At 51.6% G+C, this 14,451-nt stretch overlaps 3 protein-coding genes across 3 annotated transcripts; 2 read left to right on the forward strand and 1 right to left on the reverse strand.

Annotated features, from left to right (window-relative positions):
- Positions 1–1,136: 1,136 nt before the first annotated feature.
- Positions 1,137–1,760, reverse strand: FIBRA_06056 (uncharacterized protein; the record flags this gene model as incomplete). Its single annotated transcript, XM_012327798.1, has 1 exon — positions 1,137–1,760. The coding sequence occupies one exon, from the start codon at positions 1,758–1,760 to the stop codon at positions 1,137–1,139; it is 624 nt and encodes a 207-aa protein (XP_012183188.1).
- Positions 1,761–2,037: 277 nt separating this feature from the next.
- On the forward strand, positions 2,038–2,620 carry FIBRA_06057 (uncharacterized protein; the record flags this gene model as incomplete). The annotated part of the gene is made up of 2 exons (XM_012327799.1): positions 2,038–2,390; positions 2,500–2,620. The coding sequence occupies 2 exons, from the start codon at positions 2,038–2,040 to the stop codon at positions 2,618–2,620; spliced, it is 474 nt and encodes a 157-aa protein (XP_012183189.1).
- A 2,640-nt stretch (positions 2,621–5,260) lies between these two features.
- On the forward strand, positions 5,261–12,496 carry FIBRA_06058 (uncharacterized protein; the record flags this gene model as incomplete). The annotated part of the gene is made up of 42 exons (XM_012327800.1): positions 5,261–5,412; positions 5,479–5,839; positions 5,895–6,158; positions 6,232–6,408; positions 6,462–6,528; positions 6,594–6,634; positions 6,694–6,740; positions 6,814–6,928; positions 6,979–7,411; positions 7,486–7,549; positions 7,623–7,719; positions 7,775–7,805; positions 7,855–7,990; positions 8,057–8,124; positions 8,194–8,259; positions 8,309–8,371; positions 8,424–8,464; positions 8,516–8,789; positions 8,850–8,959; positions 9,020–9,068; positions 9,121–9,208; positions 9,258–9,270; positions 9,324–9,383; positions 9,441–9,533; positions 9,587–9,848; positions 9,900–10,068; positions 10,124–10,267; positions 10,314–10,375; positions 10,434–10,673; positions 10,725–10,827; positions 10,884–10,999; positions 11,050–11,109; positions 11,163–11,169; positions 11,217–11,346; positions 11,395–11,458; positions 11,509–11,531; positions 11,580–11,705; positions 11,757–12,003; positions 12,057–12,071; positions 12,125–12,237; positions 12,297–12,320; positions 12,371–12,496. The coding sequence occupies 42 exons, from the start codon at positions 5,261–5,263 to the stop codon at positions 12,494–12,496; spliced, it is 4,941 nt and encodes a 1,646-aa protein (XP_012183190.1).
- Positions 12,497–14,451: the final 1,955 nt, after the last annotated feature.

Genomic DNA, 14,451 nt, shown 5'->3' on the forward strand with positions numbered 1-14,451 from the left:
CACAAACAACCTCATCGACGCCACGCTCGGTGACACCACCGAAGCCCACCGTGCGGGTCAGACCCTCGAGACCGGCTGCGGCGACGACTCCCTCCTCGGCGGCAGCAGCTGCACCAGCGCCCCCGTCTGCTGCGAGAACAACTACTTGGGCGGTGAGCACCCGCTGACTCTCCTCGTCCGCGTTGTACCGATCTTTCGTCAGGTCTCGTCGGCATCGGCTGTACCCCCATCTCCGTGGTGCTCTGATCGGAGCGCGCGACGATCATGGATGCATTCAAGTCTGGTAAGTCCCGCGCCCCTTCGCATCGCGCGTCGACCAACAGGCACTCATGCATCGGCAGTCGTCTTCGTCTTTGTCTCGCGTGCAGTCGCTGCCGCCCTCTTGTTGTCCGAGCCGCTCTCCTTGTTTCGCATTTCTCGTTTCTCGCCCGTGCCGTCGGCCTCCATGATTCGCTATAGCTACCATCCTGATACCACACGGATCCAGCGAGCTTGTTTATGTAAGATCGCGAATTGTATGCACTTGCCGTGCGTCGTGTCTGTCCGCGCGACATACCCATGATTCGAGTTGCACAGTGAAATAGGCAGCAGGCGACAGCTGAGCGCACCTGCTGCCTCACCCCTCTTGCGTTCTAGAAAAGCTTCGGATGGAGACGCTCCTGCACTAGCGAATGAACTGCCATGTGCAATGCGATGGAACATACTGGTTGGCGTCGCTTAGCGCACCATGGACCGTATTTTGAGTTCGTCCTGCGCGAGTTAGGAGCGTTTTGGGCTTCCCTACCATTAGTCTCTGGATGCGAGTCGATACTAGTCGATAGATTATGAGGGGCGAAGTGGCATCGCGCTCGGGGATTGAACAGAGATACACCCACGCTCTCGTTGCAGTTGGAGTCAGATGTAGAGGTGGGGTATTGAATGTCGACCAAGGCGCCGCCTTGAGCACTTGAGTACATGGATGGCGGCGCGAGGCCGCCGCGCATGGGTGCAGCGCCACAAAAATGGCTGTAAGCGCTGCGATGTAGGACTCGGCATGCATCGCGCGGGCCACGACGTTGGTGAGTTGCGCACTGCCCTGTCCACAAGTGACGCAGCTTCGCGAGCATGTATGTGAGCCACCGGATCCTCCATGCCCGTCAAAGGTGCGCATCTAGCTGGTTCCACGCAGACGCATCTACTCTCCTCTCCCCTTCGTTCCCTTTGGGCCCCTGGCTACTCTCCTCAAGCCTCGTCCGGCCTGCCCGAGAATCCGCGTCCATCCCAGCTCGCAGCCCCTGCTCCCGCAGCGTCCGCCAAATCCATTGCAGCCCGCTACCCCAAGAGCAGCCACAGCGCTGGATCGCACCCGACGGCCGCGTGCGCAAGCATGCTGTCGCGCCACCGGCCCCGCGGGCGGCGCGCCCGAGGATGCTCGTGAGCGTGCTTGGGCGAGGCGTTCCCACTGAAGCCCTCGGTGTCTGACGCGGTCCTTTGTCCGGCAGTCGTCGGCCATCCGAGTCGCTGATGCCGCCGGAAAATGGCAGCGCGTGAACACACCACCGCAGCGCCACAGGCAGAGACGAGGCGAAGACGAAGACGAGGGCGAGGACGTCACCCCGAAACAGGGCCCGCAAGGCAGGGCCCGCGCCCGAGGAGGCAGGGGGGTCGTCTCTGTGGCGCACCGCCGGAGCAGGCCGTCTGCCAATCCGGTCCCCAGCTGCCCGCAGTCGAGCGCGAAGGGGGAATCCTGGTTGGGGCGGCCGCAGGGGAGGCGACGACATGTGTGCGCCACTGCGCCGCCGCCGCTTCTGCCCGCTTTGCGCTCGGCCGCGAGCGCCGCCCATACGCGGAGAGAAAAGCGTATTCCGGGACGCGCTGCGCGGCCGCGACGGCCGCTGGGAGGGGCGCGAAGGGCTTAAATACCGCGAGGCCGCCACTCATTGTCCTCAACCGAGCCCCGGTCTTGCAGTCTTTCCTCTCCTGCCCCACCACACACGCTCCTTCCCGCGCTCTCGCCTAACCATCTGCATCCGCCCCACCGCCCAGCCAGTCAACACCATGATCGCCACCCGCGTCCTCGCCCTCCTCGGCCTCGGCCTCGCCATCTCCGCCCTTGCCCACCCCACAGCGTCCGGAAACGACATCGCCTCCCCCGGGTCCGCCAGAGCCCAGGCCAACGCGCTCCGCCTCGACGACGGCGGCAAGGCGAGCGCCGCTCGGGGACTCGCAGCGAGAGACGCACCCAACGCCACGGAGAGCATCTCCAACTCCGTGTGGAACGTCGTCAATGCCACGGAGGGCATCGTCAATGCCGCGGGGTCTACATTGGAGTCCGCAGCTGAAGATGCCGTCGAGGTCGCCGCGTCCGAGGCTGCCGACAACATGGGTAACACTCCCTTCCCAGATGGCATGTAGGCGTCGCCCTGCGACCGATCTGGATCCCGAAATGGACGGTGTCCGCTGTGGTAATGCCCGCGTTCCATCTCGTGTGCCACAGCTGGGCTGACGCCGCACCTGCAGCTGCGTCTCCTCATCGATCGTTACTGCAGTCGCTCCTGTCTTGTCGTTCTCTAATGTTGCTCTCCCGCCTGTCGCCGCACGCTCGGCCTCCGTCTTGTCCCCGTCCGCCCATACCTCGTAGCCAGAGGTCTCTTGTCGATATATAAGCAAATATGGTGATTTGATACGTTTGGCATGGTGCACGTTATATGAGGACGCGCTGTTTTTTGTGCGATGCGTGTGCACGTGTGTGTGCAAGGCGGAGAGAATCGAGCTGTGCAGCAGTAGGACAGCCAACCTGAAGGGCGCAAAAGTTTGCGAGACGACATTGGTATCGCTGGAAGTAAGAAGGGGGCGCACCCATCACTTCATCTAGCGCACAAGGCGATTACTTGTCAGTAGCTGCCTCGAGAATCAACTAGTAATCAATTAGTAGAGAACGCAAGACGATGGTCCGGCCGTCTCAGATTTCGCCGCCGCGTTCTGGGCGCGCTGTGGTGGCTGCCAACAGTACGCGCCCAAGCCGGACCTGGCCCGTCTGACGACCCGAAGCGCACTGAGTGTACATATAGTATAGCACTTACGAGCCTCGCGTTCCATGCCAACACAACCCCGACGAACGCGCAAAGGCGGAAGCGTGAGAGGGCTGGGCGCACGAGCTGGTGTTGCGTATCCACAGAGCCGGGTGCGCTGCATGCGCATTCGGCAGTGCATTCCGTGGGCGAACCGTACCGTGCGTGCGCAAAGGTGAATCTGAGACGGTCGGCGCAGTCGATATCATGATGTGCGTGACAACAGCAGTGTTACGACTCTCTTCGCGGTCACGAGGTGTGGGTCACAGCATGTCTCATCACGCCGGTTCTCGAGACTTGCGAATGATGATGATGATCTTTGTTTTCATACTCAAATTGTTTATGATCCGTATCAAGAGATACATGTAAAGTGCATAGAGACGTAAATACGGTGTAACTCGTCATGGCCGGTATTCAGCCAGATTCGGCACTGCCTACATCCCTTCCCTCAACTTGAGGCAGGATATAGCCCATTGGATAGTCAACGTCCTCGAGGAACGCGGGTGGTGGGTAGCGGTCGGGTTCAGTCTTCCACGATTCCACAATGCGTGAGGCGACATAACCAACCTTGTACTCTGTAAAGAGTTAGTCCCAAGCCGGGTTACCAGGAATAACTTTCGCCTCTATGAGGTGGCGGTCGGAGCAGAATTGCCTGAATGCATTTTTGCGCCAGAGGGTATGAGCATAGAGTAGCGCATTGGCTACAGACGAGAAGTCGCCGGACTGTCGGTCCGTTGCGGCCTGAGCATGTATTTCTGCCCACTCAAATATTGCAACTATTGGGTTGAGCCTAAGGAAGATGAGAACATCGTCCTCCGTCTAACCACGCTGGCGCTGTATTTGCAGTCCTTTTAGGTCATCGACTGCATAGGCACGCGGAATGCCCGATTTGTGTCGGATCCACATAGGGCACTCAAACATGATGATGATGATCAAGTCTGCACTTATATATACCGCAACAAGCAAACAGGAGTTGTTGTTGTACATCAAGAGTGCGATCTCGTCGTTCGAGAGCCGGGAAGTGAATAGAAGTGATGTGTGTAGTGTGGACCTGTGGGCATAGCTGGCGTGTGGTGATATCAGTGACAGTAGGTCCAGTGTACGTGGTCCGACGTTCCATGGTGTTCATCGGCTTCAACTAGGCGGAGTTATGTCTCGATTCGCTCTCGAACGACCATCTATTCATTCCCCTCCTTCCTCCTCTTATTCAGGTTCATCCTCCCATCTAAAATCCGTCTACTTCGGGGGGGGTTTTTTTTTTCATGTTTTCATGAATGCTGCACACTCTGCCAGGAACTTCTAGAGATTCGTGAAGGCAAGCACTTCGAGCCCGTCCGAACCTTTCCTAGAGTGGAGATATGGGTGCTTTCCAGGTATCGTCTGAGAGTGCACGAGCAGCTAACATACATTACTTTTCTATACCGTATAGTTTCAGGAACTTACTTATAAATCACTTATGCGCGACTGTATCCATGGCATCCGAGATCAACTCGAAACCAGGGGAAGCCCTTCGATCGCGATCGACATGCAGGCTAGGCCCATCTGCAAGTACGCCTTAGGCGAGCTCGGGTACCTCAAGCTCAGGCGGTGAGCTCGCTCATTGGTCCGGCAAACATGTTTGAAATTGGACTCTTTGCTGAAACCACCTTTTTTGTGGGGTTCTCCTCTCTGATTAGTACTCGTTTCAAGTGATGTGCACTATCCTAAGCTGGTATCCCTGAACCTATTTGAACAATACGCCAGCACATTGAAGTTGATCCAGCCGTACGTTATTCACGTTCGCCCTTACTTCTCGTAATCTACACACTTTTAATAGCTGTCAATAAAGATGCATCACTGCGCCTGTGATGCAAATGGGACAACGTTGATCAATTGAAGTGATCCAAGTAACCATTGCCACTGATCCCCCACATGGCCGCCATCATAAACCGTCACGGAGTCTAGCAAAGTATGGAGAACGTTCTGTCTGATGCGCAATCTTGATTGGCTCCCTCGTCAAATCTCTCCAGCTTGTCTATCGGCTTGGCCCAGTCCGGTGCTAGAGAGCGTCCTCGCACGTTCTCAGGCCCACAGCCTCTATCTCGATGCTTGGCGCCAGTCTGCCAACCGCGTCGCAACATCACACTCTGGCAGATGCTCGGCGCGGATGTCGCGCTAACATATAACACCAGCCTTGCGCGCGGTCTCGATAAGTCCAGCTCTAGGCCAACATGCCAGCTTGGATTGCAGAGCGACAGAGTGATTACTATGATCTGGGCGAAGGTGCGATGGCGGACGTGGAGGCACAGGTAGTGTTGGGGCCTGTCGCTGTGGGTAGCAGTGGCTGGACCATGATGGCGATGCAGTCGTTGGGCGGAAACAGGTGAGCGGTCTACGCTTCAAATTCACTTGGAGCGACTGGGACTAACTGTACGCGTTGTACTCACAGCTATTTCCTCGACACGCTCGCCATCCCCAGCTATGTCGCGTGTGCATCTGTACTCGCGCTGCTCTCTCAGTTTGCACTCCAAAAAGTCCGTACCAAACGCAATGCTGAAAAACACAATAGAGGCACGGAGACTGGCGACGAGGGAGTCGCGGCAGAAGTAGCAGAGACAACAGTCGCGGATGCGCAGCCAGTCGACGCGACCATCCGCATCTTTAACTTTGTACGACTCACGGCATGCCTCTCGCTGCTCGGAATGACCATCTTCACTGCATACCTCGCTGCTTGGGGCGACGCGACAGACGTGCAGCCCACGGCCATCTCCAACAGTGTTTGGTTGCAGATCGCGCTTTGTGCAACATACGTAAGTGTCCGTCCGTCATGGACCCCGCATGACCTCTTATATATTTGAACAACAGATATACTCTTCGCTCCTTGCGCTTCATTCTGTACTCGCTCCGCCTTCGACGACAGGCACGACGACGCGCCATCTCACGCTCATCCTCGTGTCCACATGGCTTGTCTACATCTACCGTGACGTCTGGCCGCTCGCGACAGTCCTACTCACCCCCCTGGACGCGGCAGAGGGCATGTTACTCTGGGCAAAATTTTCCATGCTTACGCTTACCGCTGTGCTCATCCCTTTGTTCGTACCCCGGCGATATGTTCCCCTCGATCCTAATGTGTGTTATCAATTTCCCGACGTCCCCGTCTCTTGTTAAGTTGCTGATGCCTGTACTACAACGATCACATCAGAACCCCTCCCTGACACCAGCTCCGGAGCAGACTGCGTCCATAGCGTCGCTCTCGATGTACTTCTTCCTCGACAAGACGGTACTGGAGGCATATCAGGTGGAACACCTGCCGTTGGAGCGGCTCCCGCCCCTAGGTGACTACGATGGAGCGTCGAACCTCATGAAGCGCAGCTTCCCGGTAGGTCGTATGAATTTTAACATCCATAGCGAGAAGCTCATAGCATTCCACAGGAGCTGGATCCGTTCCAGTCCAGCAAGAAAGGGAGGCACATCCTTTGGGGATTCCTCCGAGTCTTCCGTGAGTATTGAAAGCGAGAGTTGAGTATTTCGACCAAGCCATGAAGAATTCCTCTCCTGCTGCAGGCCTCGATGTCATCATGATGTGTATCATGCTAACTCTCCTCGTATGTCTCTCCCACTCGAGCCGTTTGCCGTCCCACGCTGACTGCCCCCTCGCCCACAGACGCTCGCACGCTTTGCCAGCCCGTTGGGCATCCGGAACCTTCTCTGGTACGCCGCGTCTCTAGTCGCCCCCCCGCTCATGTCTTCCCGTCGTCCGCCGCTCGATCCTGACGCCCACTAGGTACCTCGAGTCCGATGGCGCGGACGTATTTGTCCGCCCCTGGCTGTGGATTGCGTGGCTCTTCTTTGGCCCCGTACTCGGAACGGTCTTCGACTCGTGGTTCGCATACATCTGGGTGCGACCCCTCCTGCGTCGTTCCCCCCTCACGCTGACCGACGCATCCAGACGCGGACGCTCGTCCGCATGGAGGCGATCCTCACGCAGCTCGTGTTTGACCACGCGCTCCGCATGCGCGTCAAGGCTGACGCCGCCTCCGACTCCGAGACGAAAGAGAAGGAGCAGCCACAGGTCGGTGTCTCGCCCGACGCTGCGTCGGGCTCGGGCTCGGGGAGTTCCGAGCAGGACGATGCCGCGTCCACAACTACCCTCACTGCAGATATAGATGCGGGCTCGACGCAGGGAAAGCAAAAGGCGAAGGCGCCGTCTGAGGACGGGAATGCGGCATCCGCGCAGGGGCCTCCCGCAAAGGGAAAGAAGGATGACAAGAGCGACGAGGGCAAAGAAGAAGATATGGGTAAGAATGCCGTTGGGAAGGTCAACAACCTCATCACGACGGATGTCGGGGCGCTCATGATGGGGCAAGGCGTCTTCTATTTTGGTGCGCCACTTCGTATGCACTGTTTGTGGCGAACGTTCAACCCCGTCATCTTTGGTGTGGGTGTCACTGTGCAGCGGTTCAAATACCGTTGCAGATTGTGCTTTGTGTTTGGTTCCTGTACGACATCCTTGGCGTAAGGTGCGATTCTGCTGGTGGTGAGGCGCTTCTGCGCGTTTCATGTTTCTGACGCGATGGTTTTGTGTCTGCACAGTGCGTTTGCGGGGCTCGTCGTCATCATCGCTACGCTACCTCTTCCCGGCGTCGTCGCGAACAAGTCTGGGTCTGTCCAGGAAGAGAAAATGAAGAAGGTACGAAGACGTGCGGTCTCCCAGCGTCGCTGCATGTTGATTTGGACGTCGGCAGACCGATGCGCGGGTGCAGAGCGTCACTGACTGTGAGTCGTTCAACAGCGACTTGAGAAAAGGCATACTAAGCTTGTACAGCCCTCGGCGTCATCCGGATGGTCAAGTTGTTTGGCTGGGAGTCGCGTCTCACACAACAGCTCACAGAGAAACGAGAAACAGAATTGAAATGGATTATGCGCACAAAACTGTGGGACATCCTCATCCAGAGTATGAAGTGCGTGTTTAACACTATTGACTTTTCATCTGCGGCAAGTTGATATTGATTTGACGAAATGAATAGCCATGTCATTCCCCTCATGACAATGTTGATTACTTTTGTGACTTACGTGAGTGATTCGTCGACTTCCTGTGTGTCACTAAACACTGTTTCAGACGATGGTATTCAAACACGAACTCTCGGGTGAGATTTTTCTGTAGTCGCGCAACCCGCGTTTGAAACTGAAACGTTTCCTGCAGCATCCACTGTGTTCTCGTCAATGGCAGGTAGGTCATGCATGATCTCATACTGTGTCCGTGTTGAAAGTTTGCGTAGTATTTGAGATGTTCAGCATGCAGTTGGGTTTGATCTTCGGTTTCCTGCCTGGTATTGTGCGAGGTACATTTGTGCGCCCTTTTCATGTAACATTCCTCGATAACCCTCGCTATAGTGCGTGTTGCTCTGGATCGCATCAACGAGTTTATGCACAAGGTCTGTGTAGACGTATCATGCCCCACCATGAAGCTTACACGATTATTGCAGACCGAGCTTCTCGACAACTTTGGCGAGGAGCCTGCAATGAGGACTGAACTTACCCTACTCGTGCCCAATATGCATGCCGACGCCATCGGCTTCCGGAATGCCTCCTTCACATGGACAAATGACCAAATTGACAGCAACCCGTCGACTCCGGGAGCGTTGCGGAGGAACTTCATCCTCCGCATTGAAGATGAGTTGCACTTCCAGCGCGGCAGTATCAATCTCATAGTTGGTCCAACCGGGTCCGGCAAGACATCACTGTTGATGGCTTTGCTAGGTGAGTTGTCTCGTGGAAATTGGGCGACAAACGCTGAGGCTATCAACTATCATTTGACAGGAGAGATGCATTACATCCCAGCTGGTCCAGATTCGTTCTACAATCTTCCGCGCTCGGGCGGCATTGCATATGCCGCGCAGGAGTCGTGGGTACAGAATGAAACCATTAGAGTGAGTGATGTGCAGGCTAATCGGTACCTACCTGTGCTGAGCCTAGTTGACTGGCTTTAGGACAACATCCTCTTTGGTACTCCGTATGACGAAGAGCGATACCACAAAGGTGAGTGGAACTAACTCAAGTCTTCGCAACTGCTTATGCGAGCTTTTTCTAGTTATCACTCAGTGTGGTCTGCAGCGAGACCTTGATTTGTTTGATGCAGGAGATCAGACCGAGGTCGGAGAGAAGGGTATAACTTTGAGGTACATTTTGCGGACGTCATCATAGGCGTAGCTAATTGTTGGTTTTCAGTGGCGGTCAAAAGGTATCAGCACGTTGTAAGAAGCCATTTTAATACTGACCGTTATTCATGCGCAGGCTCGAGTAACTCTTGCCCGCGCCGTGTACTCCACTGCGGAGATCCTTTTACTTGACGATGTGAGTGTTCACTACTTGTTCTCTAGACCAGCACATCTCAACTTGCAACACTTTTAGGTCTTGGCTGCTCTCGATGTTCACACGGCAAGGTGGATTGTTGAAAAATGCTTCAAGGGAGATCTTATCCAGGGCCGCACTGTTCTTTTAGTGGTGCGTACCCTTTCGCTCCGGGGTTCAGCTAGCTTCATTCGCTCTACATCTAGACACATAATGTCACTATTACCAATCCCATCTCCCAATTTGTTGTCTCCCTCGCTGGGGGTCGAATCTCTAGCCAGGGCTCCCTGCTGAGTGCCCTGGAGCATGACCAGAAGCTTGCTGCAGAGGTCGCAGAAGAGCGCCAAGCGCTCGAGAAAGCTGAAATGGATATCCAGGAAGAGAAGCAAGAAGAGGAGGCGAAGAAAATCGTAGGGAAGCTTGTTGTGGCGGAGGAAATTGCCGTAGGACACGTAGGCTGGCCGGCAAGTATGTATGTCCAGTCTATCTGAGTGGTCTATTGCGCTGATAGCGTTTCAGTGAGGTTTTATCTCGCAAGTTGGGGAGGAAAGCACCGCATCCTGTTCTGGACTGGCTGCTTGAGTCTTCTAGTCGTCACTGAGCTCGCGTATAATGCTCAGATATGGTATCTTGGTTATTGGGCGAAACAGTATGAAATAAATGATGCATCACGAGTCAATACCCTCTCGTGAGTAACACTATCCCATTAACAGCAGAAACATTTTCAATGATGATACTTTTAGGTACATCGGGGTATACGCGATCGTCATCCTTATCTCTGCATTGACTGACGTCGTATTTGCTCTCGTCAATGCCGTGGGTATACAACGAGCATCAAGAAAGATTCATAAGGATTTAATCACTTCCGTGCTTGGGACAACACTCAGGTAATGTTTCTGACAATATCTATCTCGCTGGGTTAAAATATTACAGATGGCTCGATAAAACCCCCGCATCACGGATAATAACACGGTGCACTCAAGACATGGATTCGAGTATGCTAACGTGTCTAAATCTTTGGAAACGCCTGACTGATCTAGTTTCATCTTCTAGTTGACACAACCGTTGGGCAATTCACGGGCATTCTCATGAACATGACGATGTGCATGCTGGTCAAACTCGTAGCCGTTGTCGCCATGTCACCGATCTTCGTTTTCCCGGGAACGTTCCTCGCTGCAGCCGGGACGTGGATGGGTCAAGTATACATGAAGGCACAGCTATCTGTCAAGCGTGAAATAAGCAATGCTCGTGCCCCAGTTCTCGGTCTTTTTGGTGCTGCTTTTACAGGTCTAAGTGAGTCTTCGTCAAACATATCGAAAATGGTGTGATTGGACAATCCTACAGTCTCCATTAGGGCCTACGGTGCGCAGGATTTATTTAGAAAGGAATCTTTTAAGCGTATCGATAAGTACACGAGGGCCTCGAGAACATTCAACAACCTAAATCGGTGTGTAGTTTTGTTCGCTATGTCTGTCTGATGGTGCGTCTGACTCATGACTGCAGATGGATATCGGTTCGTATCGACGTGCTTGGCGCAATGTTTTCCACCAGTCTGGCAGCATATCTTGTCTACGGGGGCTCATCTGCGTCAGATACAGGTTTTACGTTGAACATGGCAGGTCCGTAAACGCTGCATGCGGGGCAGTAACCCCTTTTGATGATGACTCAGTTGGTTTCAGCAATTTGATCCTTCATGTTGTCAGGATGTACAATATGCTTGAGGTTGCTGGTCAGTGATTGTGTATGCCTCGCACCGCCGTTTTTGACAGCTCCAGAGACTAGGTAACAGGTATGGCCGCTCTGAAAGGTCCCTGCTGAGTCTTACAGAGGATATAGCCTTGAACGTGTAAAACAATATCTGGAAATCGAGCAAGAACCCAAGCCGACCGAGCACGGCGTGCCTCCAGCATATTGGCCTGCCAGTGGAGGCCTCAGGGTTCAAAGCTTATCTGCACGCTATTCTCCTGTAAGATATCTCGCAACTACAATGTGCACCAGCTCATAGAGTTGTCAGGATGGCCCACGAGTTTTGGAAGACATCTCCTTTGAAATCAAGTCCGGGGAACGTGTCGGAATCGGTGAGTGACAAACGTATAGTGTGTTACGCTGTACTCACATCAGTGTCAAGTCGGACGTACTGGTAGCGGAAAAGTACGTTTCGTATCATCGGCCGCGATCCGTCACTGACCTGATCTTCAGAGTTCTCTGACATTGGCCCTTCTGCGATGCATCCTCACAGAAGGCAAAGTGTACTATGACGGCATCCCGACGGATAGTATCAACCTAGACGCGCTCAGGTCGCATGTTACCATCATTCCCCAAGTGGTGCGCAGATCGCGCAGCTCTCTCTTTGTGCCGACCGCTGACGCCTTGCAGCCCGAGCTACTAAGTGGCACTTTACGCCAGAATCTGGATCCATTCGAGCGATATGATGACGTTATACTGAACGACGCCCTTCGTTCAGCTGGCTTGTTTGCACTCCAGACGGACATTGACGAAAATATAATCACTCTTGATACACACATCTCCAGTGGTGGCAGCAACTTATCGGTGGGACAGAGGCAGATCTTGGCGCTTGCGAGAGCGATTGTGCGACAGAGCAAGCTGCTGATTCTGGACGAAGGTATGTCATGGCCCACTTATTCAGCGAACACAGACTGACTGATAGTTTCTCAGCAACGTCTGCGATTGGTGAGAGGCTTGCCCGAGATTTGTCTGGGATATCATTGACAAAGTGTCCGCAGATTATGCAACAGACACCGTTATTCAAGAATCGCTGCGGAAAGAGTTAGACAAGGGTGTTACGGTGCTGACCATTGCGCATCGTCTACAGACGATCATGGATGCTGACAAGATTGTGAGTCGAACTGTTGTTGCGTTTGATACGTGTGCAACTAAGCACCTAATGATCCACAGATGGTGCTCGACGCAGGCCGCATTGTAAGCATTATGTATGATTCATGGAGTAGCATATACTGATCTGTGATCAGGTTGAGTTTGGGAAACCTGATATACTGTTGAAGGACGAGAAGAGTCTGCTTCGTGCTCTTGTGGACGAAAGTGGCGACAGAGAAAAGCTGTATGCCATAGCAGGAAGCTGTAGAACATTGATTTGACATATATTGTATGCACAATTTCTCATTTCCTGTTACTTGATGCTCCATCCCTGTTTCATTATAATATATATGATTGTGTGAAAACTCTAAGCCCAATACAATATAAAGCTTCCAATGCATGTCTGATCCAAACTCAAAGTCAATTCCTTCTGGCAAGTCACTAATGTATGTACAAATCAAACCTGTATTATATGATCTAGGAATATAACATATAGGCTTGGTATTAAAGTCCTGGCATTAGATATCTTGCAGTACAACAAGAACACAAATATTCACTGTGCCCAAGAGCATCATTGGTTATGCATAGTGGTTTCCGTGTCCACAATCTAACAATAGTCTTCAATAGATATTCTGAAACACGATAATTTAAATGCCTTACATCTTGAAAATAATGTCTTGCATTGAGCCTGTAAAACCTTGTATTAGCATCATTGAGAAACAGAGATGATGATGCTGATGATGATATAGTTACATTGCAACTAGTGAATTTACATATGCTGAGAGAATCAGTTTATAGCCATGCTTGCAAATAAGCTCAGTTAACACACCTCTAGTTCCCACACAATGAAAGATAACCCAGTATGCAGTGTGTAAGCTCATACTTTTAAGCTTTATCAAAGTGATGAATATAGCTGGAATATATTTGCTCATTAAAAATACTTGCCATGATTACAATTCCAAGTTGTAAAGTGCTATATATGTATACTTAAATTTAATAATCTTGACAATTTGTCATGCAAAAGAAGAACATACACTGTCAAGATTGCACGATTGATAATAAATAAAATCAGCTTGTTAACAAGACTTCTGGCACTGGCCAAAAGTAGTTAGGTGATGCAAAATCATACTGAACATATGAAATTTACTCCTTCAAACCTGAAGACTCATGCCTTAATATCCAGATGAGTGCCAGTGCAATATATATATCTGTCACTGTGGCTGTAACTGGCTGAACAGTGCCTGATTTCTGCAGAATTTACTGAATATGACAAGTATTATACAACATAAAATAAAAATAGTACCTGAGATACAATGAACACTTCTGGAATAGTAGGATATGCCAGTCTAAAACAAAACTTAGCTTTTGAAGTCCAAAAGAGAGTATTCTGTTTTATCATAACAGGACTTACCCCCAGTATCCATTAGCTATACCAATAACACAAGTATTTAGTTCACATAGTAAGAGAAAGTTGAGATAACAAACCACAGCCTGAGGCTAAGCATTGTGACTGATCAGCAAGTTGCATGAAAAAAATGAACAGGCACATCTCATACCACATGATGCTAATGCTACTGCCCCCTGTCAGTGGCTATATTAGCAAAGCACAACAGGCTTGTTACCAATAATATACCATTACAACTGATATGGAAGTATTAGCTCTGGTATTTGCAGACACTATAGAGAATAGATTACATCAATGTGCATAACAAAAGGAACATGTGCTCACATAGCCAAATCATATATATGTAGTATCTAAGATGAACAGATTAGCCAAAGCTATGCAACTCCAAGTAACAATATGACAACTCACATTTGAACAATGAAAATCATAATTGACTAAGCATTGTTAATAATCACTGGTTCATACTATCAATCTCTTACTGAAAAGATATATTCAATCTATTGCAGAGCAGGTTTGAAACTGGTAAAATATAACAAATAGCAACTGACACCAAGTGAGCTGATGGTAAATCTTCATGAGTATGATTGACATGATGATGAGTGTGGCGTACACCAACCTAGGTAACAGGAACCTACTTGCCAGAGAGGCCTGCGGTTGAATGACCATTTGATACAGACACTAGCAACTAATAAACATCAGGTTCAATTCCAAACTTTAAGACCCACATCAATATCCAAGGCCATGGAGATAGTGTCAAGTATACTGCTCATGGCTTAGCTCCGAGACATCTAACCAAAGTCAGCACATCCACATACAATATACATAAGACCT

The sequence above is a fragment of the Fibroporia radiculosa genome (assembly GCF_000313525.1).
Source record: "Fibroporia radiculosa TFFH 294 genomic supercontigs, scaffold5860, whole genome shotgun sequence".
NCBI lineage: Eukaryota > Fungi > Basidiomycota > Agaricomycetes > Polyporales > Fibroporiaceae > Fibroporia > Fibroporia radiculosa.